The sequence below is a fragment of the Anser brachyrhynchus genome (genome assembly GCF_964034855.1).
Source record: "Anser brachyrhynchus genome assembly, chromosome: 2".
In the NCBI taxonomy this organism is placed as follows: domain Eukaryota; kingdom Metazoa; phylum Chordata; class Aves; order Anseriformes; family Anatidae; genus Anser; species Anser brachyrhynchus.
The window spans coordinates 5,068,587-5,095,292 of record NC_137695.1 but is presented as its reverse complement, the minus strand read 5'-3'; the positions used below and the strand labels follow the sequence as shown (position 1 = coordinate 5,095,292).

The 26,706-nt window shown below is 42.0% G+C and overlaps 1 protein-coding gene across 4 annotated transcripts in view; it reads right to left on the bottom strand.

Moving 5' to 3' along the window:
• The window catches only part of CRHR2 (corticotropin releasing hormone receptor 2), a 157,392-nt gene that overhangs the window by 33,041 nt on the left and 97,645 nt on the right, over positions 1–26,706 (bottom strand). For all 4 annotated transcript variants that reach the window (XM_080582150.1, XM_080582152.1, XM_080582151.1 and 1 more), the window contains 4 exons: positions 16,143–16,260; positions 12,034–12,187; positions 8,136–8,196; positions 563–635 (listed from right to left, as the gene is read on the bottom strand). In XM_080582150.1, the coding sequence (XP_080438276.1) occupies positions 563–635; positions 8,136–8,196; positions 12,034–12,187; positions 16,143–16,260 (406 nt within the window). The remainder of the gene's footprint in view (positions 1–562; positions 636–8,135; positions 8,197–12,033; positions 12,188–16,142; positions 16,261–26,706) is intronic.

Genomic DNA, 26,706 nt, shown 5'->3' with positions numbered 1-26,706 from the left:
CTGCTGTTGGCTGGTACAGAGGACAGAGTGTTGGCTAAACAGATAAACAGCTTGTTAACTGTGGGCGGCAATGAGAAGGAAAGTTAAAAAGAGGAAGGCTAAGGAACAAATACATGGCAATAATGGGAATGGAGAAGGTGTAGATGGCTATACAATGAAATGCAATTCCTTATGACAATTATTACATTTTTTTTAAATCAACATGGATGAAAGAAGTGCCCTAGTTCTCAAGAGCTCAAGTGGAGAAGCAGATGTTACAGCACACCTCCTGTTTTTGAACATTTTTCCTTCTTACATCTCAAAACATTTTACAAAAGAAGGCAAACAGCATTACAGAAGGAGGAGAAAAGAACGGCCTGAGGTCAAGGAAACAACCAAAAACAGATCACAGCAATTTTGACTTGCAGTGTTAGCTACTGTGGTAACTGCAGAGAGCAGCTGAAGATGTTTGACCTTTCTGTGTTTTATTTTATATGAAAGTAGAAGTGGAACATCACAGGTGCCTATCAAAATATCCCTCAATTGAAGATGGCAGTGTCCTTCCACCCACATAAATCCTTACCAGAAGAACAAGAATCACTGGCCCTTGATATATGTAGTCGATATATTTCCCTGGCTCTTTTCCAAACCAGCATCTGTAAGAAACAAAACAAATGAGAGAAACATTTATAAAGGGGAATGCAGTTCTTCTAGACAGGTTGTAATATCAAGGACATGATGGAGAGACTTTCCCTTATGCTCTAAGTTGTATAATTATGTACATAATCAGCAAGTGATTGAGTTTTCTGCTACAAAGCCTTCTTTTGTTTGGACACAGGTCTGAGCCTCATTTTCTCCTCCCATCAGACAATTCATGTTCCCATCCTGTAGTTGGCTATTGACTATTCAATTATTTCCAAGAAATGTGAGAACCTGCTATAAGGAGGATGCAGAAGATGTAACCTGCTGCATCTGAAAAAAGGGATGAAAGAAATATTCTTTGTAAGGAAAAAAATCTGTTACTTACTGCAGCGCCCAAAGACCCTTCAGTTCCAGAAAGTAAGGGCTATTAGAGCAAATGTGTCTCAAGTTGCAAGGAAATGATGGCTAAATAAGGTACTGGATGAAGAAGGAGTTCATCCCATTGGCTTTGAACGAAGCTGGTGACTACCAAATCCAGCATACAGTAAAAAGACATTATCTGAAGGTAGCAAATACTTGATGCAACATTACTAAAATGGAATGAATTTAGGTTAAGTGAAAGCACAGGTAAACCACAGGACTTCAGATGAGCAGAGAGCCTCAATGTTTTATGTGTTACTGACTGCTGGCTTGACTTTCACTTCTACGAATTCCAAATGTTTTTCTCCCTGCTTCGTTATACAACAGATGAGTCATAGAATCATAGAACCATAGAATATCATGAGCTGGAAGGGACACCCAAGGGTCATCAAGTCCAACTCCTGGCTCCACACAGGACCACCCAAAAATCAAACCACAAGTCTGAGAGCGTTGTCCAAATCCTTCTTGAACTCTGGCAGACTTGGTGCCGTGACCACTGCCTTGGGGTTGCCCAACCACGCTCTGGGTGCAGAACCTTTTCCTAACACCCAGCCTGACCCTCCCCTGTCCCAGCTCCATGCCGTTCCCTCGGGTCCTGTCGCTGTCCCCAGAGAGCAGAGCTCAGCGCCTGCCCCTCCGCTCCCCTCGTGAGGGAGCTGCAGGCCGCCATGAGGCCTCCCCTCGGCCTGCTCTGCTCTGGGCTGAACAAACCAAGGGACCTCAGCTGCTCCTCACACGTCTCCCCCTCTAAAACCTTCACCATCTTTGTAAACCTCCTTTGGACACTCTAATAGTTTTATGTCCTTCTTATGTTGTGGTGCCCAAAACTGCACACAGTACTGGAGGTGAGGCCGCACCAGCACAGAGCAGAGCAGGACAATCCATTCCCTCAACCAGCTGGCAGTGCTGTGCTTGATGCACCCCAGGGTACAGTTGGCCCTTTTGGCTGCCAGAAGCCTGTGCTTTCACAGTTACCCATACAGGGAATCATAAATCAGTTATACTTCTGTCAGTAAATTAATCAGAAGCAGAGGTCAGGCCTGGACTCAATGATTTACACCATTATATTGGACAGCTTTGGCCCAGGCCAAACAATAGCTAACTCCCAAACAATTCCTGGGGAACAATTTTGGAGTTAGTAGGAGCTAGAGAACCTTCCCAACAGACCACAGCTGCCCTGATTTGGGGGCCAAGAGAGTTTAGTAATATGGATGTGAATCAGTCCATGCTATTTGGACTCCAGCCCCAGTAATGATTCCAGGCTCATCTAATTTAATATTACAGATATAGCCATGATATACAGATACATCCTGGATACTGGTTCCACCAAGCAGAGACAACTTTGCTGTCATAATGCCATAATGCCTTGAGGTTTAAGTCATTGGAGATCCAGATCTTGTTCCACAGGAAGCAGATTTTGGAGTTCAAGTGTATGAGGGTTTTTTCCCCTTTGTGGATGCCACATAACAAGTCTACAAAGCAATAAATGATGTCTCCTCTGTGTTCGTTTTGTCATTAAAGATAAGGCTAATGGTTCTGGAGACATGAAAACAAGGGCAGCGCCTGAGCTAAGAAGGCCATGAATGTTGGTGCATATTTTCACTTTTACAAAAATTCAAGAAGTAATACTTGTTGACTCAAGGAGGTTGCAACCTGTAAGACAGGACATCAGAAGTAGATAAGGTAATAAAATGAGATAAGGAAAGCTATGGTTCAGTTAGAAATAGTTTCAATCACATAATGTCCTCAAAACACATTGCTTGTGTTTTACAGAAAGATAGATGGAGCATTTGCTCTTTGCAAAATGCTCTTATTGCCCTGAATGTACAGAAATTATTGGGATATGCATCAGGGTTCTAGGAGTACAATTCAGTATCACACAGTTTTTGCCTTTCCTTGATTTAGTTTTTTAAGGTCCAAATGAATCATAGGGCTTTGAATATTTTGTAAATAGAAAACACATCTGTTATTCCCTGGTGCACTGACCGCAAATTAATGTAAATTCATAATTTTGCAACTAATTTTCCAAAATTTGGCAGTGAGAGCAAGACTTGGAATAAGATACTTCCTATAGCCTATTTATCATCCCTGAATCCCCAGAACAGCTTTAAAAGAATGAAACTTTTTTTTTTTTTTTTGTATTAGAGAGATGGAATGATATGAAGAAAAATGATGTCTAAGATATGCCGAGGCAGGAAACACAACTCTCCAGAACTTGCAAGACCTAGGTTTAAGAGATATTTTTGAAGGGCATTTCAAGAGAACTACTATAGATTGCCTGAAACTTAGAGAACCAAGAGCTATTAGAAGAGGGATTTCTGCAAAGCTGGAAGAGGAATCCAAATGGGACTGATAAGGGACTGAGACATTTGACAGAACTTTGTGAGCCAGAAGAAGTCCACAGAAAATTTGGAAGAGAGGTTATAGAGCACAAATGAGGTTAAATGGCAAAGGTTGCTCACTGCTCTCTGGAATTAAAATATTGCTTAACTGTAAGATCATATTGAAGAGAAAAATACTAATATTTATTATCCAATATCAGACTAAACTTGTATTGAGTGAGGCACCACGTATATATACAAACACTTTCACAAAATTTGAGGGAAGGAGGTTGTTGCCAAAGGTAGACTTCTAAAACACAGGCACCTACATGTGAGCTTGATGATCCAGGTTCCTTTTGTATATAGTGGAGGAAAAAAAAAAAAAAGCTTTTCTAGAATGGTGCTCATCTACTTAGGCTATAAAACAGATCTGATACTTTGCAGTCTAAACATTTCTAGTCTGCCCATTAAATTAAGAGAGGAAGGTTAGAGGATAGATATGTGCCAGAGACGTTACATATGTCTACATTTCATTAGCTGCATTTCATATTTACAGTCTAACTGATCAAATTGCGACCTTAGCTGGCATCTTGCAAACATTCTGCCTGTCATCTTAACTCTAACTTTAAATCCAATACAAGCCCTTATTCCTACAGTAAAATCTGCACTACACATCTCTTTATAACCAAAACGAGAAATCTGAAACACTGAAAATTACTTGGTGCATCAGAATTTAATTCCAGCTTTGTGTAACATATAAAAGCCACTTTTTTTTTCTTTTTTTTTTCTTTTTTTTTTCTTCTTTACCTCTGCAAGAATAAACAAACACTCTGTAAATATTGAGGAGGACAATTTATGAAGACAGTTCTTATTAAACTCAGATATATAAACACACTTCTAGTGGATAGTGCTAATTAATATTCTCCACGGTTCTGTGATGGTTCTTCATATAGCAAAAAACAACATTGGTTTTATCATTATTGTAAATTAGACCTTACTAATGTTCTTCTCCTTACCAACAGTCCACCAATGAAATTGTTACAATAATATCTTTTAACCATTTTTTGTTTTGTTTTGTTTTCTTTTTTTACTGACTCATTGTCAGATTTTGCTAAAAACCTGTTAAATCCCAGATAGGATATTTGCCACAGTACCAATTATATTGGCCTCACTGTGCAAAACACTTATTCATACTTATAATAAGTATAAAAAAGGGAAAAAATTCAGAAGCTCATTGAAGCATTTCCTTAACATTCTTCTTGTGCATTATTTTGAGCTTTTAAGCTACTATGAGCTACACATAACATGAACCTCGGTTCAACCTCCAAACAATTTATGTTACAGCTCAAATGCATACTCAGATAAGGAAGTTCTCATTTTGTTCTGAATTATGGGCTGTCCATTGGAGTATCTGAACAGTCTTGAAGGTTGTAGGCAAGCACATGTTTTGTACTGGTGTCCTGTTTGCTAGTTCAAGGGGAGTAAAACGATTTCTCCAGAGGTGAGGATAAATGGAGCATTAAAAGCTAGGCTGACCAGGATGGTCAGTCTGTTTCACAGAACAGTTGAGGTTGGCAGGGATCTCTGGGGATTGTCTAGTCCAACACCCCCTGCTCAAAGCAGGGCCAACTGGAGCAAGTTGCTGAGAACTATGTTCATTTGTTTTTTGAGTATCTTCAAGGATGAAGACTCCACAACTTCCCTGGGCTATCTGTTCCAATGTTCAACCACCCTCACAAAAAAAAGTGTTTCCTTATGTTCAGATGGAATGTCATGCATTTCCATTTGTGCCTTTGCATCTTGTCCTGTCAATGGGCACCACTGGTATACCTTCGTCATACCCTGCTATCAGATATTTATAAACATTGGTGAGACACTCCTCTGTCTCCTCCAGGATAAAGAGTCCCAGCTCTTTCAGCCTCTCCTGGCATGACAGATGATGAATTATCTTGGCAGCAATTATTTCTCAAAGCTGGGAATTACTTTTCTCTCTGTCTGTATTTGTACACAGTTATGCACTCTAGTTAAAGGCATGATTTCTGTATTATCCTAGCACAGGGAAAGGATTATGTAAATGTCAAAAAGTTTATTCCAAACTCTCCCAATGGCTAATTGGAGAGGAGAAGAGACAATACCTAAGTTCAATACACTCAAACTCACATCGTGCACATGTACCGCACATACATTTAGTGCTTTAGTTGGACTGTTCAGCTTTAGTTTGACAGTTCAGCAGAATCTGCCCCTTTCCTCAGACCAGAAGGCAGTAAGAAGAGGCTATCTGAAGTATCATGTGCTTTAATGCTTGAGAAGGTGACTGAATATTTATGATAACTGACAGGCCCTCAGCAAGCAATTCATTTCTAGTTTTGCTTCAGTTCATTTACTTCACTGAGTCTCCCCTGCATATTACATTACTACAAATGTGAAAAGCAGATTTCATTTAATAGCCCTTGCCTTACAGCTTAATGCCCTTACCAGCTCTTCATTTACAGGCATTCTGCCTGTCTGTCTGTGTGGTGTGTGTTAGATCAAAGGAATGGCACTGTGGAAGTGTCCACTCTCAGTTTCTCAAGCAGAGTGATGAAGTACATGAATCCTGGCCCCACTGCTGACACTGAGCAAGGATAACACTAAGGCTCCAGGCTATTACACCCCAGACTACAGTGGGCAGAAGCCAAGAGGACTTTCTATTTTACACGGTAAACTTGGAACAGCTGTGCTGTGTAATGAAGATGTGTGAATGTTTCACCTCATGCCAAGCATCAGCATAAAGGTGAAAACTTCCCAAGACATTAGGTTTAGTTTTCTAGGTCGACCAAGAGTAACCTGCAACCTCCCCTATCAGCAAGCCCATTAGCCAAATGATGTACGTTAGTATGTACAGACTTGCCCATGACATGAATTTAAAAGCTCAAGCTCCATTTCATAACCCACCCAAGACAGAGAGGTTGATCCTAGAGACTCAACAAGAGCTGCCTAGACCACATAACATTCTGCATAGAAATAGAATCACTTTGCTTTTCTTGCCATGCCGACAGTATTTTTCATCCTTCTTTTATAATGCTATATTGTGCAGGACCTATATAATGGCTATATAAACCTGTCATGTCTTTTTTCATATCTAAGATACATCAAAGTGAGATTCTTTAACATTAATGTTGCAGGCATAGAGATGATCTTGAAAGGAGGAACTGGTACAGGCGATGCAGTGGTTTCTCTACCTCTGCCTTGTGTGCAGCGTGGTCCCAGACGTTGTAGCATGTTATCAGGGGCTTGCCCTTATTTATTTTGTGAGTGATGAGCAGTCCTTCAAAAATGATGTGTTCAAACCTTGGTGTTCAACTCAATCACTCAGAACAGGGAAGTTTAATTAGCATTGCTGCTATTAAAGCATGTGGTGTTTTGCCTTTCTTTTTCAAGGTACTAGTTCTACAGCTGAAGGTCCTAGTTTCAGCACAATGAGACAGCTGCCATGCTGCCCTTGCTTGTTCAAGAAAGGAACTTGACCATGAAGCAGACCCAAAATGTTGCAACCCTTTACCCACACAGAAACAAGAAGGTTTGTGAGCATGGAAACCAGGGAAAGCTGGTCGCCTGAGGTTATCTCCCAGGGCTGCTTGACTTGGACACCCAAGGAGCAGGCTCCAGTTAAACTTTTACTTGCCGTTTTGGAACTACAGCATGGATTCTCCCATGTGATTGCTGTAGGCTGGGATTGGACCTCACAAAACATTTCTCTCAGTTGAAGGGTGACTGAATGACTGCCATTATGTGCAACTCCTGGGAATTAGATTATCACCTTCATAGTCACCACTGAAGCTATAGAAGAGATTAGTCAAGGGTTCAAAAGCTTGTGGGGAGAGGAGAATAAGAATTTAGTAGTGCATAACAGAATTCCTCCCATACAGTGTAGATGCCCATAACTCAGCCAGTGATCCTGTCCATCTCCTCTAGAGTCAGGAGAGAGAAATAGTGCATGTAAGTCTAATTCATCCAACCTACTTTGAACATCTCCTTCCAGATGAGATGAAATGCACCCCAGACTGCATTTACTGTTTTGATTGATCACCGCTGATCATAACAGACCACAGATTAGTGCAGATGCAGAGACCTATGAGGTAGATACTTACATTTAATCAGATGTGCTATAGAAAGACAGACAGATACACAATGTGGTCATATGAATACCAGATTCATGGAGGAAATAATTTTTTAAGGTTAGAGGAGTGAGCTGTAACAGCCAGTACACACTGATCCAAACACCAGTTGCAAAGTACAAGCTGTTTGTGGGAAAAAAAAAACAACACAGATGCCTGCTTATCTCCAATATTTTTCAATTTCATGCACTTACTGTTTCCACTTGAAAGAGACAGAAACAAATGCAAAAATTCCAACCATAAGACTATTCTTGGCAGGCTGAAACTGAATTCTGCACACCCAGAAGGCTAAATCCTTTTGCACTCAACTGTAATTTTCACCAAGGTTTTATTCAAGCAGAACTCCCATTGAAGGAGATTAACCTCACTATAAATCATGTACAAAGCTATCAAATGAGAACTTCAGAGTTTGACAAAGGAGATTTGGGAATATATTGATACTTTCAGAAGTTGACTCAAATAGTGTTCTGAAATTTGAGATCATTTGGGTTTAGATGAAGAGGATTTGACTTTTTATCTTTCCAATCAGCCGAATTTCTAAATTACTAGTTCATCTTATAGCCATTTCCTAATTTATTTAGAGAGCCACATAAACACAAATGTTAACGTCACTTACTGTTCATTTTCATAATATAATTTGCCAATGGCCCAGGCAATGATGATAGGGCAAGGAATACCTGCAACAACAGCAAAAAAAAATCATAAGTTAATCTAGTTATGTATTGATGATACAATATTAGATATATTTCTGTTTAGATAAAGATCTGTAATGAGGATAGAAGAATCTTTCTTAATGCACTGGAAGACTCAAAATACAAGTGGTCCTATCTTGGTATACTTGAGACACTGCAATTTCTAAGACCTCTCTTTGTATTAAATGAAATAATCTCAACAAGATAAAACTTAAGGACTAAAAAACAAGTTAGTAAAACTATTAACAAGTGTAACAATGTGTATCATATATACCTATTTTTCTATGCATGTGATCAGAAAAGTTCTGGCTGGCTTATAGGCAATTGTCCCCTTTTCATTTTCCTGCCGTTGATATGGTAAAAACTTATAGACAGCATTTGGAGGTGGGTATTGTTAAGATTTGTATTTCCCCAGTTGCAAGAAGGTTGTAAATTTATTGGGTTCTTTGGATGAAGCCAATTTTCAACATCTTCGACAACTTTTTCAGTTGAGTCTTGAACCTGTGAAACAGGATGATGAGAACCTCTTGATATCACTTAAACTCTTGATCTCTTGTTGCATTAGGTGAGTTGTATCTGTACACCTAATGTCCCTGCAGTGCCATGTCCTCTGCTTTCCAATTCTATTGTTATATCAGTCTCATGTCTAGAGCCTTAGCCTTGTTTTGCTTGTTTTGTATTAGGCCTTCAGAGTTCAGCTAGTTTCAAGGTGATGACTGTTTTTCTGGAGAAGGAAATTGGAGGTAAGGAAGAGTAAATGGAGCTGGCCTTTTTGCATGGATCTCCTGGGGGAAGACGGGACCTTTTTCACACATGCGTTCCCCAGGCAGTCTGGACAGATGTCAAAATTGGAAGAGGAGAAATCCCCACCTTCATTTTCCTTTTCCCTTTAACCTGTCACCTCAGCCAAAAACAAACAATAAAATAAGCTTCTCCATCTTCATCCCTCATTCTAGCCTCCAGTTTCACATCCCTCTGAATCCAATGCTACTCCAAGGTGAATGCCCAGATTCAGTGACCCTCACTGGAACCTGATTCCTTCCCACTGGAAGCAACATGACTTAAGCCCTCCTGTAGGAGTGAGTCTGGCCGGGTATCTAATGCTGCCTTTGCTAGGGATGAACAGACAAAATACAATCATGTCCTTTCTCCTGGGGAAAACATTTTAATTCTCCTGGTGAAGGGAAGACCAGGGAACTGAGAATGAGGGTGATAAAATATCAAGCGTATGGGAAGCCAAAGCAGAACCAGAAAGCACCTAAAAGAGTGGGAGGAAAGGTATATTCAGCACATGGCACTCCTGAGACCCAGAGGGCCCTGGAGGAGATAGGGAGGGAAAATACCACAGACCAAACCTGTCAGGGGTCTGTGAGAGCTGTGTGAGGAGCTGATTTTCTAGTTTGGTGACAGAATTAAAAATATTAAATAATAATAATAATAAATAAATGAATCAATTCCCCACATTTACGTCTTCTTACATTTTCTTTCTTCTTTTTCTTATAGCTCCCCTTCCCTTTTGATTTTGGACTGAATGACATAGTTTGTTTTAAAGATTGTTTCGGCTGTTAGAACTGCAATTCAATTACTTCTGCTCAATTATGAGAGGCATTTCTGAACACAGTGCCATTCTACTTTCAGAAACGAAAAGAAAATATTTGTGACTTCTTTTCCACTTTTTTTTTTTTTTTCAACAGAAAAGAACTGCCAAATTCACTAGTTCTGCTTGACTCCCTATTTTGTATTCAAGCAAACAAGCTACCTGCAGGCAGCTTGCCTTGCCAAACCCCTTGTGGCTCAGTTCAAGTCATGGATATGTTGCTTGGTAAGGAACCATGAAGGTACCCAGTCCAATCTCCTGCTCAAAGAGGAATTGTCAACAACACTAGCTACCTCAGCCATGGCTTAATCTTGCTCCAGTTCCAGTACCTCCAAGGTCAGAGATTCCACAGCTTTTCTGAGTCATCTGTTGCAGTGTTGCATTACCATTTTGGCAATTTTTTTTTTTTTCTTAATGCCCAACTGGAACCTCCTAGTTTGCAATTGGTGGCGATTACCCTTTCTTATAATATATGCTATTACCAAGAAGAATTTGGCTCCATCACCTTTCTAATTAGACACCAAACCTTTCTTGGAACCTAATAGACCCTCCTCCCCCCCTTATCCCCCTCTTGGCTAGATTAAGAAGTTCAGTCCTTCAGCCTCACTTCATAGCTCATGTCGCCTAGACTCCTGATCATATTGGCAGCCTTCTACTGGATAATTTCCATTTTTTCCACACCCCTTTTGACCTAACAGACCCCAAAGTGACCAATGTATTCCAAGGACTGCTTTATCAAAGCTGAGTACAAACAATTAGTAACTTCCCTCAGTCTTCTGGCAACCCTCCTAGTGTAGTCCAGTGTGTTTTTTACTTTTTTCATGATGGGAAGGCACTTCTGGCTTATAACTTGCCTGCATCCACTGCAAGACCTAGGTCCTTTTCAGCAGGACTGCTACTCTGACAGTTGGCTCCCAGCCTGAACTGATGTACCAGCCTATATTGATGCACCTAGAGAGAAGAAGCCTTTGCCCTGGCCCAGTCTCACACAGTAGAGGTTTAATAACAGAGTAATGAGCTCTATTTCTGTCTTTGAGCAGCCACAAATATAGTACAAAGACAACATGCGATCCTTTGTTGAGGGCTGTTTTCCAGGAACAAACCCTTCAGAAGTTCAAACAACAGCTGTAAGACTGTACTGGCAGATAATGAGGCTTTTCTTCCAGTCAGCTCCTCACTTAGAAGTGTCTCTTCTGTCTCTTGAGACTGAGTGGTCCACAGGGTGTGGACAGTGTCTTTGCTGTTTCATGCCATCTGGAGCAGCAGTGCATATGGGGCTGTGATCAGTGCTTTACTGATCAAAGTGAAAGGGACATGCCATGGACTGCTGTGTTCCCAAAGTGCTGAGCCTGTGAATTCTTTTTTCAACTTGAACACCAGGTACCTGAGGATCTAAGTGACGAAAATAAATCCAGCAGTAGCTTATCAGCTTTATGTCATCACCACAGTAAAGAACTATACTTGTTTTCGTGGTGCTTTGATGTAAAGTTAGGTATGTCAGATTTCACCACAGTGGGATTATTATTATTATTATTATTATTTTATTATTGCTGCTGTTGTTTTTATCACTTAATTGACAGGCACCATGAATATTGGGCTTATGTGGCAAGGCTTTGGTAGAGGGGGTGGCCTCTGTGAGAAGAATCCAGAAGCTGCCCCATGTTAGATAAGGGCCACTTTCAGCTGGCTGACCCACCGCTACCCAGAGTCGAGCCAATAAGCAATGTTGTTTGTTCCTCTAGGAGAGCATATTTAAGAAAGGACAACAACAACAACAACAACAACACCTGCTGCACGACAGCAGCTGGGAGAGCAAGGAGTGAGAAGCCCTGCAGCCCCCAAGGTGAGTGCAGCAGGAGGGCAGGAGGTGCTCCAGGCACGCAGCACAATTCCCCTGCGGCCTGTGGAGAGGCCCCTGGTGGAGCAGGCTGTCCCCCTGCAGCCCACGGGTCCCACACGGAGCAGATCTCCACGCTGCAGCCCGTGGAGGAGCCCCCGGTGGAGCAGGTGGATGTGGCCTGGAGGAGGCTGCGGCCCGTGGAGAGCCCCCGCAGGAGCAGGCCCCGGGCCGGAGCTGCAGCCCGTGGAGAGGAGCCCACGCAGAAGCACATCAGTGTTGTGGTGGAGCTCAGCTGCCCAGCTGAGTAAAACCACCACAGTCCATTTTGGCACCCAAATGTTACACCACTACATGTAACACCATTATAAATGCACAAGACACTTACACCATCCTATGAAGAGAAAGACCCATTTCCGCAGCTTATCTGTGGAGTAGGTCATCACTATAGCAGTATGTAAGTAGCAGCCTTCCACAAACATCCAGAAGAAGTTGGTCACCACAAAATAATTGTAGACAGTGGTAATACACCGACACCAGGGCTGGAACGGAAATAAGAAAAGAACATTTTAAAATCATGGTGAGACCACTTCAGAAACTCTTTTTTGCTATTCCCTTAAAAAACAATGATTGAAGTAATTCAAGAAATATATATTTATACTTGGGACTTGGAATCAGAATATTTTAGCTGCCGTCAGGAGCTCACAGCTGTGTCAGTGACTTTCTGCTGTGGCTTGGCTTTGACTACAAGATGCTGGATTCCCTCTACCTGAACATGTGTGGAAAGTTAACATGCCTTAAGGCATGTCCACACCAGCAATCTGCAAGCCGTTAAAGAAGCATCTGTGTGGAAAGAAGACAAAAGGAGACAGGCCACCTGACTGTAGGTGATCTTTCTGAGAGGTACAGCCATAGCCTAGGGTCATTTCCAAAGATGACATAAGAGTCTAAGCATCTCCTAGGCAATATAACCCACCTGCTGAGCAATTTGAAGAAAATTTAAGATAATAGTTAATGTCACAGTCTTGTTTCATTTCCACTGAAGGGAAGGAGCACCACTGACGTTTAAAAAAATATATATTTTACGTTAAAGCTATGCTTTTTTCAACTACCTCATCCACTGTACTCCTGCCATTTGTACTTTAGTCTGTCAGTCACATCACTGCACACATCACCTCTGAATTTTGCCACAACATCAAGAAGAATTTTTAGTCTGCCTCAATGTATCAGTGAAGGCAGCTTCTATGGCTGTGCAGTGAGACCACAGCTGTGGAATAGACAATTAGTTATAGAGAGGCAGATGGTAACATCACATCAATAAATCAGAAGTAACTGCTGATGGTAATTTCCATAGCACTACACACAGAAGTCTAGGAAAATTTCTTTCTGACCAAGCAGGCATTCAGTGTATCCCCTGAAGCGTGACATTAATTACCTATGTTAGCTGGTATCATTGATGTCGTTTTTGGTCTCACCATTCTCCAGCCTTTTAATTAACTCAACTAAAGTATTTGAAACTTTTGACCCTCAGTTAATTTCATTTTGGACTTCATATGCATGAGGTATTGATATTCTCTAGGCAGTCAACAGAGCAGCAGATGCACTATCAAACCCAGCAGAATTCTGTGGACTAAGAATTTATTGGACAAGAAACATGTTTACAAAATGATAGCACATTCACAAATGATCACTTCTGCTTATTGAGCTGCAATAAACAGATAAAAAACAACAACACACCAATATCAAACTTTTGGATATGTTAAACCTTTAATTTCTGTGTGATTTCATCAAGATTTGAAGTTTTAGTTTGCCTTGATCCTTAAAATAGGATTTAAAAACAAAACAACAAAGCAGAAGATGAACCACTGTGTCTTTAAAATTTTGTTTAAACCAATTACAACTTTTTTTTTTTTCTCTCTCTTTTTGGTCTGAACAAAATGAAACAAAAATACAGTCTCCCCTATTCCCTCCTCTCCCCTATTTTTAGCTAATATAAAAAAAAAAAAAAAGGCTCCATTCAAGTCTCATATTTGATTTTGCTGTCTAAGAAGGTAAGAGCATGAATTAAACCTTTCTCTGTGGCCTCCATCTCATGTCAATTCTCCAGTACAATGCCTACACTTTTGTTCCACTCTTTCCCTCGGTTGTAACACTTACACAATTTTTCTTCTCTCCACAGCTGCCCATTTTCAAAAAAAAAAAAAATTGTAAAAACTAATTATATCTGAGCCTGTTGTTCCTCTGTCAGAACTGAGTGAAATTGGCCAGTGGGTTGTGGTGGCACTGGGACACGTAGAGTCAAATACTCATGAAGGTGGTGAGGTCTCCCTCTGCGTTGTTTCCATAGGAAACCAGAACAAAATGAATTTGAGCAACTCTACTCATTTCCCTTTGGAATTGTGGATTTATTATTATTGAATAATAAACCCAATTAGCAGAACTCATTAATTTATACCATTTCATTTATTTGACTGAGGATACCTGGTCCCCACATGTATCCACCATTAGGCTCTAGACATCTTCAGCATTTCCCCTTCTTGATTTATTAACATACGCACTATAACTTCATGCAAAATGTTTTCATGTTGAGTCCTTTATGTTTCTGTAACTGCATTATTTAATCTTCGCTGATTAGCCCAGAAGAGATCATACAATTAGCCAGTGTAAATTATGCTGCTCCCATTGATTTTGGAGGTGTCATATTGATTCTGACTTATACCACAGCAAGAACATTAACATTATCACTAAGCTTGTAAAAAGCACCTTCCCAAAAAAGACTGCAGTGTTTTGCAGAGAAAAGGTGAGTAATGGAAAACTGGGGCATGTGAGGATCTATCCTTGTATTTGCAAGTTTATATTTTCTTTAGCACTTTGTGGTCTCATTTTAAGAAGCATTTGAATGTCTGAGTGCAATTGATTATTCCTAAATAACTGTAAAAATCTGCATTAAGGTTTACAATATTGTTATGAGAAAACAATTCAGCATAAAACTATCAACAACAAAGCTCATATACCACCATCTTCTGTAGCCTGAAAATGTCAGAAACACAGACGACGCAAACAATGAATTAATATAAGCTACATCTTAAAGGAGCAGCTACTTGAATAATAATACAGTTATACAGATGTGTCAAAAAACTTAGAATCTGAGGCTGCTTTGTTTTTATCTAGGTACTGATGACTTTTCTATTCTTTTTTCCAAAATGTGGGATTAAAGTTCAGATGCCAAATCTGATATTTGAAAAGTTAACCAAGGATAATAAGTACCCAGCTGACTAAAATGAATGGGTATCTAGGCTCCTGAGGTGGATTTCAATTTCTAAAGGAGCATTTCCTCCAAGAGTAGAGCCACATTGCCTGTTATCAGCCTTGGATCCAGCTCCTACCATACAGGCACTTTAGGCCACCTGCCTTCCAAAAAGAAAGAATATGAAGGGTGTGTTCATGTGTGTGTGTAGCACAGTAGCAGGTTTATTTATTACGGAGGTAACTATCAAGAGACAGTCCTAAAAAGAGAGTACTCCACTATAAGAATTTTGCAATGGGAATACGAACAGTAAAAAGATCTCTCAAGGAACTATCAAAAAGAAATTACACTTCAAGGGAAAGTAGAATTATTCCTCAAGAAAACTGAGCAAAAATATTCTTATTTTGGAGTAGATATTTTTAATCCATTCCAAAATCCATTTTTTTATTATGTGGACCTGCCCTGTTCTTCGAACTGGTTCTGACTTTGTTGCCAAGGGTTCAGTCCTCCCCAGGGTATCAAGAAAAGGAGCAGAGAGAGTGCAGAGTAAGCAGCAGGAGCTGGAGTGAAGAGGTTGTGTCCCTGGCAGAAGGATGTCTCCCTTTCAGGGACAGGGAGATGCTGCTGGATGCAGCCCACCAATCTCACAGCACCCCTCAACAGCAGGGCTGGCACGGTGAAGATAGCATTAGCAGAAAAATGGAGTTTTGTTAAAAAGGCACGGAGATATAAATGAGCAAAAAATGTACTGTTTCAGGTCCTATTCCTTTTTCTTTTCTTTTTCTTTTTCTTTTTTTTTTTCTTGAGAGTCCCACAGGCTCCAGACAGCAAGGTGCCCACTGTCATCAGACAAAGCAGCTGACTGAGGGCCAGAACAGCCATCTCAGTTATTTCTGTACCCTGGTCATAGAGGTGATGTTCTCTGGAGCGAATACTTTTCACATACAAGTACAATCACTGCAAGATGCTCTGATAAAAAATATTTGAGAACCACCAAATACAGTGTCTTGCACTATACTGTGTCTCAAAGTATAAACATTTGGAAAGTATCAATGGTAAATGAAGATAAAAGAGAAGATTTCTGAGGGGCAGACTATGACTTTAAAAAATGCTGATATTCAGTAATGAGGAAATAAATGAAAATTTAGCAAATTTATTTATTTTTTTAAATTAGTTATTAGTTGAGCAAATTCAGCACCCCAGACACCCCCAAAGTGTGTGACAGAGACACACGACCTCCAAGCACTTACTTCATTGCTTTCATGTATGTTGTGGTCTATCATTTGAAGCAAAAACCACATCACATTTCTCAGGATGAATGTGGTGATTAAATTCCAGTGGATAATATTCCGCAGGCATCTGATACTCCTAAACAGGGAAATACATGTAAATCATCATATACAGTGAATATATACACATGCACATTGTTAAGTATATAAATTAAACAAGCTAGTTCTGTTCACTTTCGAAGTTCCTCACAGTTTATTCCCATCCATTACTCGTCTCACGCAACAAAACAGGAGGTTGTTCCGCTCAATGGTCAGCTATAAAGGTCTGTGAGGCTGTCTGAAGCATACCTTTACCAGCAAGCATAGCTGGGTCAGGTCCCATTCTCTGGCTCTCAGGGTAAATGGCACAGCCAGTGCCAAAGCCAAAACTTGGACTTTGTAATGTAGTCACAATGCAAATAAATGGTGTAAATATAAAACAGCAGCAGATGGCAAAATTTGTGCTGCTTGCTATAAACCTTTCTCCCAGAAATCATAAAGTGTAACTTTTGCAAAGTTTGCCAGTTTGTTTTGATAAAATGAAGAGCTCCCTTTGACAGAATCAATTCAGGCAAATGAAATTGCAAGTACTAGAAAGACCCAAATGACCAAATGGTCATTTCATCCTTGGTTATCATTTTTGTCCTCTCCAGTCCCATCAGCTCTACTACAATGCTCAATAGAAGTGATAAGCCCCTAAACAACAAGGCTGTGCTAGAGTTTGTTGCATTGTTCACAGAAGATTTGGTGACAAATATCCTGGAGTAGTGAAACTGCAATACTTTACATTTGGTGATTCTCTCGCTCTCCAGTGACTCAACAGACTAGCCCATGTGTAGTTCAAAGTTTTCAGACCCATTAATGCAATAGGAAAGCACAGATTGCCTGGTGCCAGTCCCGTGCTTAGTCAGCTGCACCAGGCTTTCTAGAACAATGTATTCTCACTCAGCAGAAAATAATTGTGTCTATTTTTCCTCTTTTGTTAGCCCGCTTCCAGAATGGATGTAAAATATGAGCACGATGTAAAATAGTATGAGTAAAATGAGTTGGGGCACAGTGCCGTAAAACAAAATATGGGACATCTTAAACGCTGCATGATACTGAAAATGGCTCAGTATCATGCCAGCAATTGGAAGCATCACTGAAGCTAGACAGAAAGTAACTCGTGGCAGAATCTGTCATCTGAGACACGATCGTTTGTCTTCTCATTCTTTGGGAAACTGTAAAGGAAGGCAAGTGCCAAGCTGCAGTTCTGCAGTTGCAGAGTGTTTAGTTAACTGATCTTAGCTAAACAAAAAACTCTCCAGCTACTAAAATCACTTTCGCAGGGGCATTTCCTGGGATCATCAGGTTAGGATTCTCCATTTGGTGTATCGGTTTCCCTGCTTGTTAAGGAAGCTGTCAGATGACATGGGACACACACAGTGGTGTTTTCAAACCTGCCGAACTCTAACTGGTAATTCTTCACCCCAGTGACAGCAAAAATTCCTTAAAAAAGAACTCACAATCCAGTAACCAACTTTGCTACTGCCTCAGGTCTTTTGCATGACAAACAAGCCAGCCTTCCTACCAACAGACACCATTTTGCTGTCACAAAACCCTCACTGCATGTTTCCCAGGACCTGATTAGTCAGCCTGAGGGCCAGAAGCTGTTCTGTTGTGTTCTTCAGCCTCACAATTCTCTCCACAGTTTCTCAGCAACCCACAAATCGCAAGTGGAAAACCTCCCACATGTGAGATGCTGCAACTTACGGAACGATGCTCAGAGGTATAACCCTACTAAGTCAATGTCAAAACAGCTTCTGAGTTTAACAACTCAGGCTCCAGGTATAAGATAGTTTTGGAGCCTCAATAACTCATGACTGGAGTCGATTCAGAAAACAAATCTCCAGCTGCTGACATCCATTCCCTTTTATATAGGCTACAAAACCAGAAAGTGTTGTTCTCGATATAACCTGCGCTACCAAGGGATATGACAGAAACATCTCACTTCTTTGAAAATTTCACTTCCAGCAAAAGGTCGAGGTTCATGGTTAGGCTTTCAAAGAAACTGGGCAACCAACATCTGCTGCCTTTCATGTTGAACCCCAGGAACCCACTTTGAAAGATGGTAATAAGGTCTGTTCTCTGTTGATCGTTTTGCACACAAATGTCCTGCAGCTGCCATTCACTTAGATGTTTTATTCACTTCCATCAGGTTAAGGACGAGCAGATTAAGGAAGGAGTTTGAAACATTGCTTCTGGGGGGAGAGGAAGGCAAGGGACTACAGACTGAGGAAATTCAGGTCAAACCATGGAGCTGCTCACATGAAATTAATTGCTTTTGGGAGCTCTAACAGCAAAACAGATCTAGCACACTTTGCCACCTGAATGTGTTTCTTGAAAAGGAGAAGATAAATAAGTAGAAAAAAAAATTATACTCACTGAATGCCTCTGGTTAGATGTAGTTTAATCATCCCATGTGCTAGAACTAAATCTGGCTGGAGGAAACCTGATTCCCACAAAGCATACAGCACAGCATTGGACCAGCCACAGAAGAAAACTGGATCAAACTAAAAGTTTTAGACCTTTTATTTGAGTTCCTAAAAAGAGCTTTTCCCGCTAGTAGGATCCTGCTCACCAAAATCACCTTCTGGTCTGTGCCTTAGAACCTCAGCATCTACTGGGCTCATGGTCTTTGTTCTCCTTCCTACCTCCTGGTTCACACTGTTTTGTCTTCCTTGTCCATCTCTCTGCACCTACCCATTGGCTTTTGCTTGGGCTGCAAGATGCTTAGGACAGAGGCCAACTTTTAGTGAAGTCTGTTCAGCACTGAGAGCAAGAGTGTCTGGTCTGCTTTGGGAACTCCCAGACTCTACAGGCAATCATGAAGATCAAAAGTCCTTGTTTTCAAAAAAAAAAAATTAAAAAAATGAGGTACTGAGGGAAGATGTGCTCCTGATGTGAAGTTAAGTAAAGATTAAATGCTGTCAACAGTTAGAATCTACCAACGTGAGGCTTAAAGTCTTGTCAAATAATGCTTTGGACATGAAACATGGGCAGTTTGCTCACATATCCCACCACCTTTACCAAAAGACATATTTTGGGTATCAGCAGCCCTGTATCATAGGTTCATTCCCCTTCCCACACTCTGTGTGTGGCGTAGATGCTAAGCAGATGCTTTGACCTGCTTAAAAGGTTCTTGTCTTTGAGGCTAATGGAGTAAGGTGGAAAAGCCTGTAGAGAAAGGATTTTGCTTTTCCAGCTGCAGGCCCTCTCCAGGCACATTCCCCACCACTTTGCTGCCTTGGCGAAGCAACACCAACAGATCATGGGCAGGAATTGCTTTTGTGATGTCTGGGCCACTTTGCCAGTGTAAATGCAGGCAGGATTTGAGTGTATGACAGCACACACAGGCCAAGACACAGAATCATAGAATGACAGAATGGTTTGGGTTGGAAGGGACCCCAAAGCCCACCCAGTGCCACCCCCTGCCATGGGCAGGGACCCCTGCCCCCAGCCCAGGCTGCCCCCAGCCCCATCCAGCCTGGCCTTGGGCACTGCCAGGGATGGGGCAGCCACAGCTCCTCTGGGCAGCCTGGGACAGGGCCTCACCGCCCTAACAGTGAAGGATTTCTTCCTTATATCTAATCTAGACTCTCTTTTATGTTAAAGCCATTTAAAGCACTTTCAGCCATGTCTGAAAGTGCTGCAGTGTTTCTCAATGGTTCAGGCCGTGAGGTTAACCCAGGCACAGAATGGTTTTAATTTTTCTTTTTTTTTTGGGGGTTGGTTTGTTTGTTTGGATGGAGCCCAGAGAACATGGTTTCTGCTTGTTTCTGTCTCCTAACTACTACTAGCACAGACATCACAGTAGCACTAATACATTTCATAGTCAAGGGTGGGTAAAGCATGAGCAAGAACTGTGTCAGATTCCTGCTGGGCAGGGAGAAACAGCAGGGTTAATGCAGCGTGTGCAGGCTGTGGGGCACAGCAGTGGAGAACTATAGATAAGCCAATTGATATAACGAGGAAAAGAGCTCCTGCCAGCCACCTGAGAAAGTTTCTCTCATTTGCAGGCACTGCTGGTGAATGTTAGCATGGTTATTTAGTATGGATAAAGCATCTGGAGGGATGCTGACTGATGTGAGGGTCCCGAGAGCTCACCCTGTGCATAAAATTTTGTCTGTATAGCCAACATTTCACCCCAGGCTCCTATCTAAGTCTGAGGTGAACAGTGAACGAAGGATGTACCCCAAACTGGGCAAGAAAATTACTAAGTAATAGGAGACCTGCCGTGCATCTGTTTGGTGGAAGGACAAAGCTGGCCTTTTCGTATGCACTCATCTCAGAGCCTGGTGAAGAAACTCATTTTACTCACAGGAGTGATCTGTCCTCCACAGGTATTTTCTTGACCATTGGTAGTTAGAAGCTAGCTTAAATCTACAAGCCTTAAATTAAATTGAAATACTCCTGCTATTTCATAAAAATGGCCTGTATTTGAAAACTGAAAGTCACCACAGTCTGCTGTGACACTGGGTTCCACAGCTTCTTTCTCCATGGTTATTTATTGCCTTCTCTTAGTGGAATAAAAAAATAAGTCTATGCTCCAGAAACAGCAGTAACTGCCTTCATAGGCAGCACTGAAAAGAAATTCACATCCTCATATTGCAAATGGGGGGAGGTGGGGTTTGAAACACATTAGGCACCGTTAGAAGTTAGAGAATTGAGCTTTGCTAGAGTCGGAGGAGCTCACAGCGAATGGCATGAACGCATCTCCTCACAACTCAAAGGCTAAGAAATTTGGGGTTATTCAATGCCATATAATGACACTGAGAACATCAGGAAAGTGCAAGCACAGAGAGCAGAGAGCTGCTTTGTCGGGGGGGTGGCAAATGGTCACACGAGAGGGGAGAAATGGGCCATGAGGGGACCGGGCATGGAACCGCTGCTTCAGACACAATTACAGCATTGCTAGGATGAGTTGTGAATTACAGAGCCATTTAAAGTCCCTTAGCTTAAAATACTGGCTGACAGAGGGTTTCATCTTCATCTTCATGGCAGGTAACATCACTTCTGCCACTTCCGCTTGTTTCACAGCCCTTGTAGATGGAGCTGTGCACATGCGGCCCAGCGGCCCAGAACAGCAGCACAAGGTGCCATCCCAGAGAGCCTGGGCGCTGGCACATCACAAGGAAGACACCACGGACTGAGGCTACGGGTTTCCATTAAAGATCATTTTCAGACAAAAAGTGTTGGTCGAGGCCTTGGCTGGACTCTTATCCTAACTCCTCCCTGGTGCATGGGTCCCAGGATAGAAGAAAGGGGTTGCAGCAATTCGCCCAGAACAGACTTAAGGATTGAGGCCAAAACACAAAGCTGTGAGATCTTCGATATTGTCAGACCACGAGCCACGTAGGGTGAGGTGGTCAGTTAAAAACAGTTTGGGAAACAGCATGGAAAACACTGAAGGCAGGGTGTTAGCAGCTCTTTGCTTATACTACAGTAATGATGGAATGAAGAGCTCATAAACTGCTATTCATGGCAAAAAAATAATAATAATAATAAAAAGTTTGTCTCTCTCAGTTGCTCTTCTCTGCTTGCCTGTCCCCTGCCAAGGGCTGGAGGAGGAGGCATTTCCTCACAGCTACATTCCCTCTTGTCCCTTGGGAGCTGCAGAGAGCAGGGCTAGAAAGGGCCTGGAAGTGGGCAGCAGGACACTGCTAGTCCCACAGGAGGTGTGGTGGTGGTGTGTCTCCAACATCTGCTCCTGAAGCAGCACAGTTCTTGCAGCAATTTCACTTCTGGTGGTGCCTGAAGGCAGACTTCGGCCCTGACACATCCCCGAAATGCAGCACGTAGTGCTAGAACAGCCCAAACGGGCAGCGGGTGTTAGGCTGAGTGTGAGCAGGCAGAAGGAACTGGAAAATGAGAGAAAAGACGGACTTGTGCTTTCTGACTTGGATGGAGAGAAGATACTGGAAGAATGAGATGGCTCCCTGTGATTTCTCAATAACCAGCGCCTTGCCCCTCGTTGAGTGATCTTCAGACAACTGCAAGAGGCAAGAGCTTGTGCTGCCCAGCAGTCCTGCTGCATCGCCACGTCCCTGCTGCTTCGGACTGCGGTGTCCTTGCGTCTGCCAGGCAGGGTTTGGCCAAGAGCAATCCCATTGGAGCCGTGTGCCTCAAGGAGAACGATGCAAAGCTCTTGGATAAAATAGTGTGGCAAGAGATAGCGCATTTTCACACTGAGTTACGAAGTAACTTGCTGTATATTTGCAGGAATTTGGGAACCAGAGGCAGGTAGGATGATCTGGGGGCACATGCCTGCCACTCCCTGCACACACAGCCCTGTAAAAGCTCAGCTTCAGCTCTACAGCGGGAGGTCAGACACAAAGAGGCAATTATGGTGAGAGCAAACATACTTCTCGTTGGCCCTCCTAATTAGTAAATCAAAAGCCAGGTGTATGGTGGGAAATTACACATAATGACCTCTTTATTTGATTTGAGAACAGACCATGTTTCAAGCCCAAACGTCATTCTCTGCCTTGATATCACACCACTGGCATCCTGAACGGCTTGCTGTCAGGACCAGGCTCCCATGCCTGTTTCATCTAACAGTAGCGTTAGCTGAAAATAAACCAGAATTCTCCTGCAGTTGGCTGCAGCCTGTGTCAGAGGTGGGCAGAGAGAGTTTCTGATCGTAGAGAAAGCACGCGCTGCTAATTATTTCAGTCAAATGACCTTAATTGCACGGTTGGGTATAGAAGGCAGAGAAAAAGAAAATCCATTCTTTTGACTTGGGAAATGCTGAGAGCTGGAAAGGCAGGGAACTTGATCAACTCTTTCTGTACAGGTGGTCTCACTGACTCAGGAATAGAGATTTATAAAAGGGTTTCTAAAATAACGCTGGTGCAACTCAAAGTAGCCCTTCTGTTGATTCGTGTTTTTAATTCTCGCTCTATCCATACAGTGGTATTTTTTTCCTCTGGGATGTGCAGAGCTACTATTTTCTGATTCAAAGCATGACACAAATAATTAACATTAGCAATCATCATAATGTGCCAGCATGGCTGAAAGCTAGCTGAATTAGCAGAATCATCTGCACAGAAATAATTGCAAATGATAACTTTATTAAAGAAGCTTGGAAACCTTCTATTAATTCATGTAGTATTCCATTAATAATGATGTTCAATTAAGACTGCTGTCTCAAAGTCTGTCTGAATACAGCTGGCAGGAGGATTCTGAGAGGGCTTCGCTGGAGTCCATCCCATGACTACTGGGAAGGAAAATTATGGACAATACTTAAAAATATATATTTTTCCCCTTTAGTCTTTTCTAGGGCAGGCAAAGCCTATGGACAATCCACAAGTGGCATGGAATGGGAAGAATACCTAACTGCAAGCTATTGCTCAGGCTGTGTGTCTGTCATGGGCTATTTGCTTTCATCCACATGGAGGCCTCCCCTGAGGTCCTTATGGTGTCCACTGTGTGCTCGTGTTCAAACACTGCATATATTCTGGTACTCCTAATGCTTACAGACAGGGAAAGCAGCTGGAGAGGCTGGCAGGGAAAACGAGCTTCTTGGTGGCAGTCGCATAGAGGAATATAAGTATTTCCACATGAAACACAAGGGGCAGTTGCAAGGGAAGAGTGAAAGCCACGAAGGGAGTAACAGCATTCTTTGAGGGCAGAGGTGAAATGCTCAGGTGAAGAGAAGCAGCAGCTTCCATCAGTGCTTAGGATGTGCACAGACACCAGTAACAAGCCCCTTGTGGAGCCATCTCTGCTCCACCCAGCCTTTTCCAAGGCTTGTTTCTCCTGCCTTCAGGCCGGTTTTTCATCAGTTATCAGTCCTGACAGTGGAGGGCTGAACATTTTCTATGAAGAGTGGTCGTTGCAGCTGGATTGCACAAATTCCTGTTAGGACTTTAGAAGCCAGACGTTGGGAACTGATGGAGGTTTATCTGTCTTACAGCTGCTGTTTTGGAAATATAACAGTGCACAGTGGTGTGGATAAAACAAGAGGAGCAAAGTTTAAGGCACTGATGCTGCTGTTCACAATCTTCTTGGCCTCACTGCCTTCAAAACATGGCGTGGAATGTTTCATGACTTTGGATTATCTGTCAAGGAATTCAGGAAAGACCACATACAATCTTTCATAACCTGCCCCTTCCAAATATTCATTCCTGTGTTTACCCTAAACTTGTTAGCCTCATGGTGGTTGCTGCCCATGTGGAAATGTTTCTCCATGGTTCAACCTGGGCACCTCCCCCAGGAGGCTGCTGCTTCCGTAACACACAGACCCAGACCACATGCTAAAAGAGCCTATGTGCCCCACATAGGGGTGATGCAAATCAGGGATTTCCCACCTCTCTTGGCTTTTACTTGACAGCATAATGTGATGCCACAGATTTTAGATTAGACAGCAGAGAAGGTGATTGGGTGCTGAAGAGCTGCAGTGAAGTCTGTGGGGGATACAGACGTGCAATTCCCTGGGTGAAAACTGAAATCGAACCATTTAATACCTGAATACCTGCAGGTGCTTTTTTATTGAGTAGCTCTAAACATCCAGGCTTGAATACATTTCTGATTCTCTTGCCCAGAAATGACTCAGGCCATATTCTTTTTTGAAGTAAATTGCACACTTGAGCATTATTCACATCTAACAGAAGAATTAAAAAAAATGCAAAGACCAAACTTTGCTTTCTTTGTTCCTCTGAAACCTTGGAAAAGTTGCAAGCTTTGCCCCACTGTTCCCCAAAACATTCTACCATCGTTAAAAGGAGAAAAGAGCACAAGCAAGTTTTAGCTAGTCAATCAACATAGATCTAGCCTTGCACAGAGCAGTTCTATTACCAGAAGTTGAAGAAGTCAGTGTCCAGCTCCAAAGACACTGCCTCTTGGCTAAAATCTTGGCAATGACTGTAATACACCACTAGAAGCACATTTCAAACTCAGGATGGGCCTCCTGAGCCTCCAAACCCCAGTTAGCCATTGAGTTGAACTCCTTCAGAAATTCCTGAATCTGTTAACTCCAAGCTAAGAGTTAATTAACTCCAAGTTAATTTTGTCCTCCATCACATTGCTCCTGAACCTCTTTGCTCTCTGGGTTGGAAAACATCCTATAATATCTACTCACAAGTCTATCCATAGAGTGTTCACACTCATTTCTTCTTGCACTAGCCTTGTCCCCACTTGTAAGCAGCTCTGCTCTTTCTAATCTTTATCCAATAGTGATGTATTTATATGCATCAATCATACTCTTCGCCAGCCTTCATAATGCTAGGCTATAATACTATTATTTCAGATACAGATTATGAAACCTCCCACATCTTAAGAATATAGCTCTCTGGGCACACTTTTAATTACTGGTTTTATTACAGAACTTCATGAGGGCTCTGCTCTCCTTTGTGGTTTATGTAGGCTCCGTACAAAGAGTCTAAGAAACAAGTGATACAGATATGAGATACGGGGGAAGTGATTAAGAGCAGTGGGAAGCAAAGACATTGGCCTAAGGCTAATCAGTAGGAAATGTGGTTTTGTCCTTTATCTGAGTCCCTGAGACAAGATACTTCAGGTGGTTTCAGGAAGTACAGACGATTTACATGTTTTGTACTCAGAGAAGAGTCTGATCACATATGTGCTTATTTACGGAGCTCCATCATTTTCATTCCTGCCTTGCTCTGAGAACTTCACCACGGACTGATACAGGGCTGGACAGAGTGCTGCCGCCAAATCAACAGGCACTACCATCCGCTGAACACATGCTCTGCAACTACCAGTACTTACTACAAAGTTTAAAAAATGCCATGTACCCAAAGCACCATTTAAGCCTTTGCTGTTCTAAGCGGCAGACAGGTGGAAAGCCAGGAACTGAAGGGCAAAATGGAGCAGTAACATGAATTCATTAATTCATTCGGTTGATGCCCTGACCTGGGACTTGCTCTTCTTTCCCTTGCTCCATGACAGAAAGGTAGGTGCAGGAGGACTGTGTCTTAGGTCTGGGGCCTACTCTGCTTTAAGCACATCAGATACCTCTTGACTTTTCAGTAGGAATTGCGCAGATCACCTCCCCAGCTGGTATACCCTCAGTATCCAGGCTCTGATAAGTGTCAGATCACTCTGCTCTATGAAATCTGCTCTGTATGGATGCTCTACTCTTGTTCTGACAGATTGCTGCAAAACATTTAATCAGTCTCTTTCATAGCAGAGGCCTGCAGCATCAGCCTCACCAACTGCATGCCAGAGTGAAGATCAAAAAGCAGTTCAAAGGAGCTTGGATCAAGAGAAGATAAAGGACAATAGACCTTCCGCTCCTAAATCCTGGGAGCTGGTTAGAAGAAAAAAGAAAAGTGAAAACAAGAAAAGTGAATATGTTGTTGAAAGGAAAAAAAATGTTTCAGTTTTTCAGGAGAAAAAAAATGTGAGGTTTTGGTAACCTTGCTGTAATGCCTGAAAGAAAGGGCACACTGCCTCAGGCCCACAGGAAAAAAATAGAATTTAAAAAAATAGATGTTTTGAAGTGGAAATATAAAGAGTAAATTAGGGAGAACAGAAAAATAAG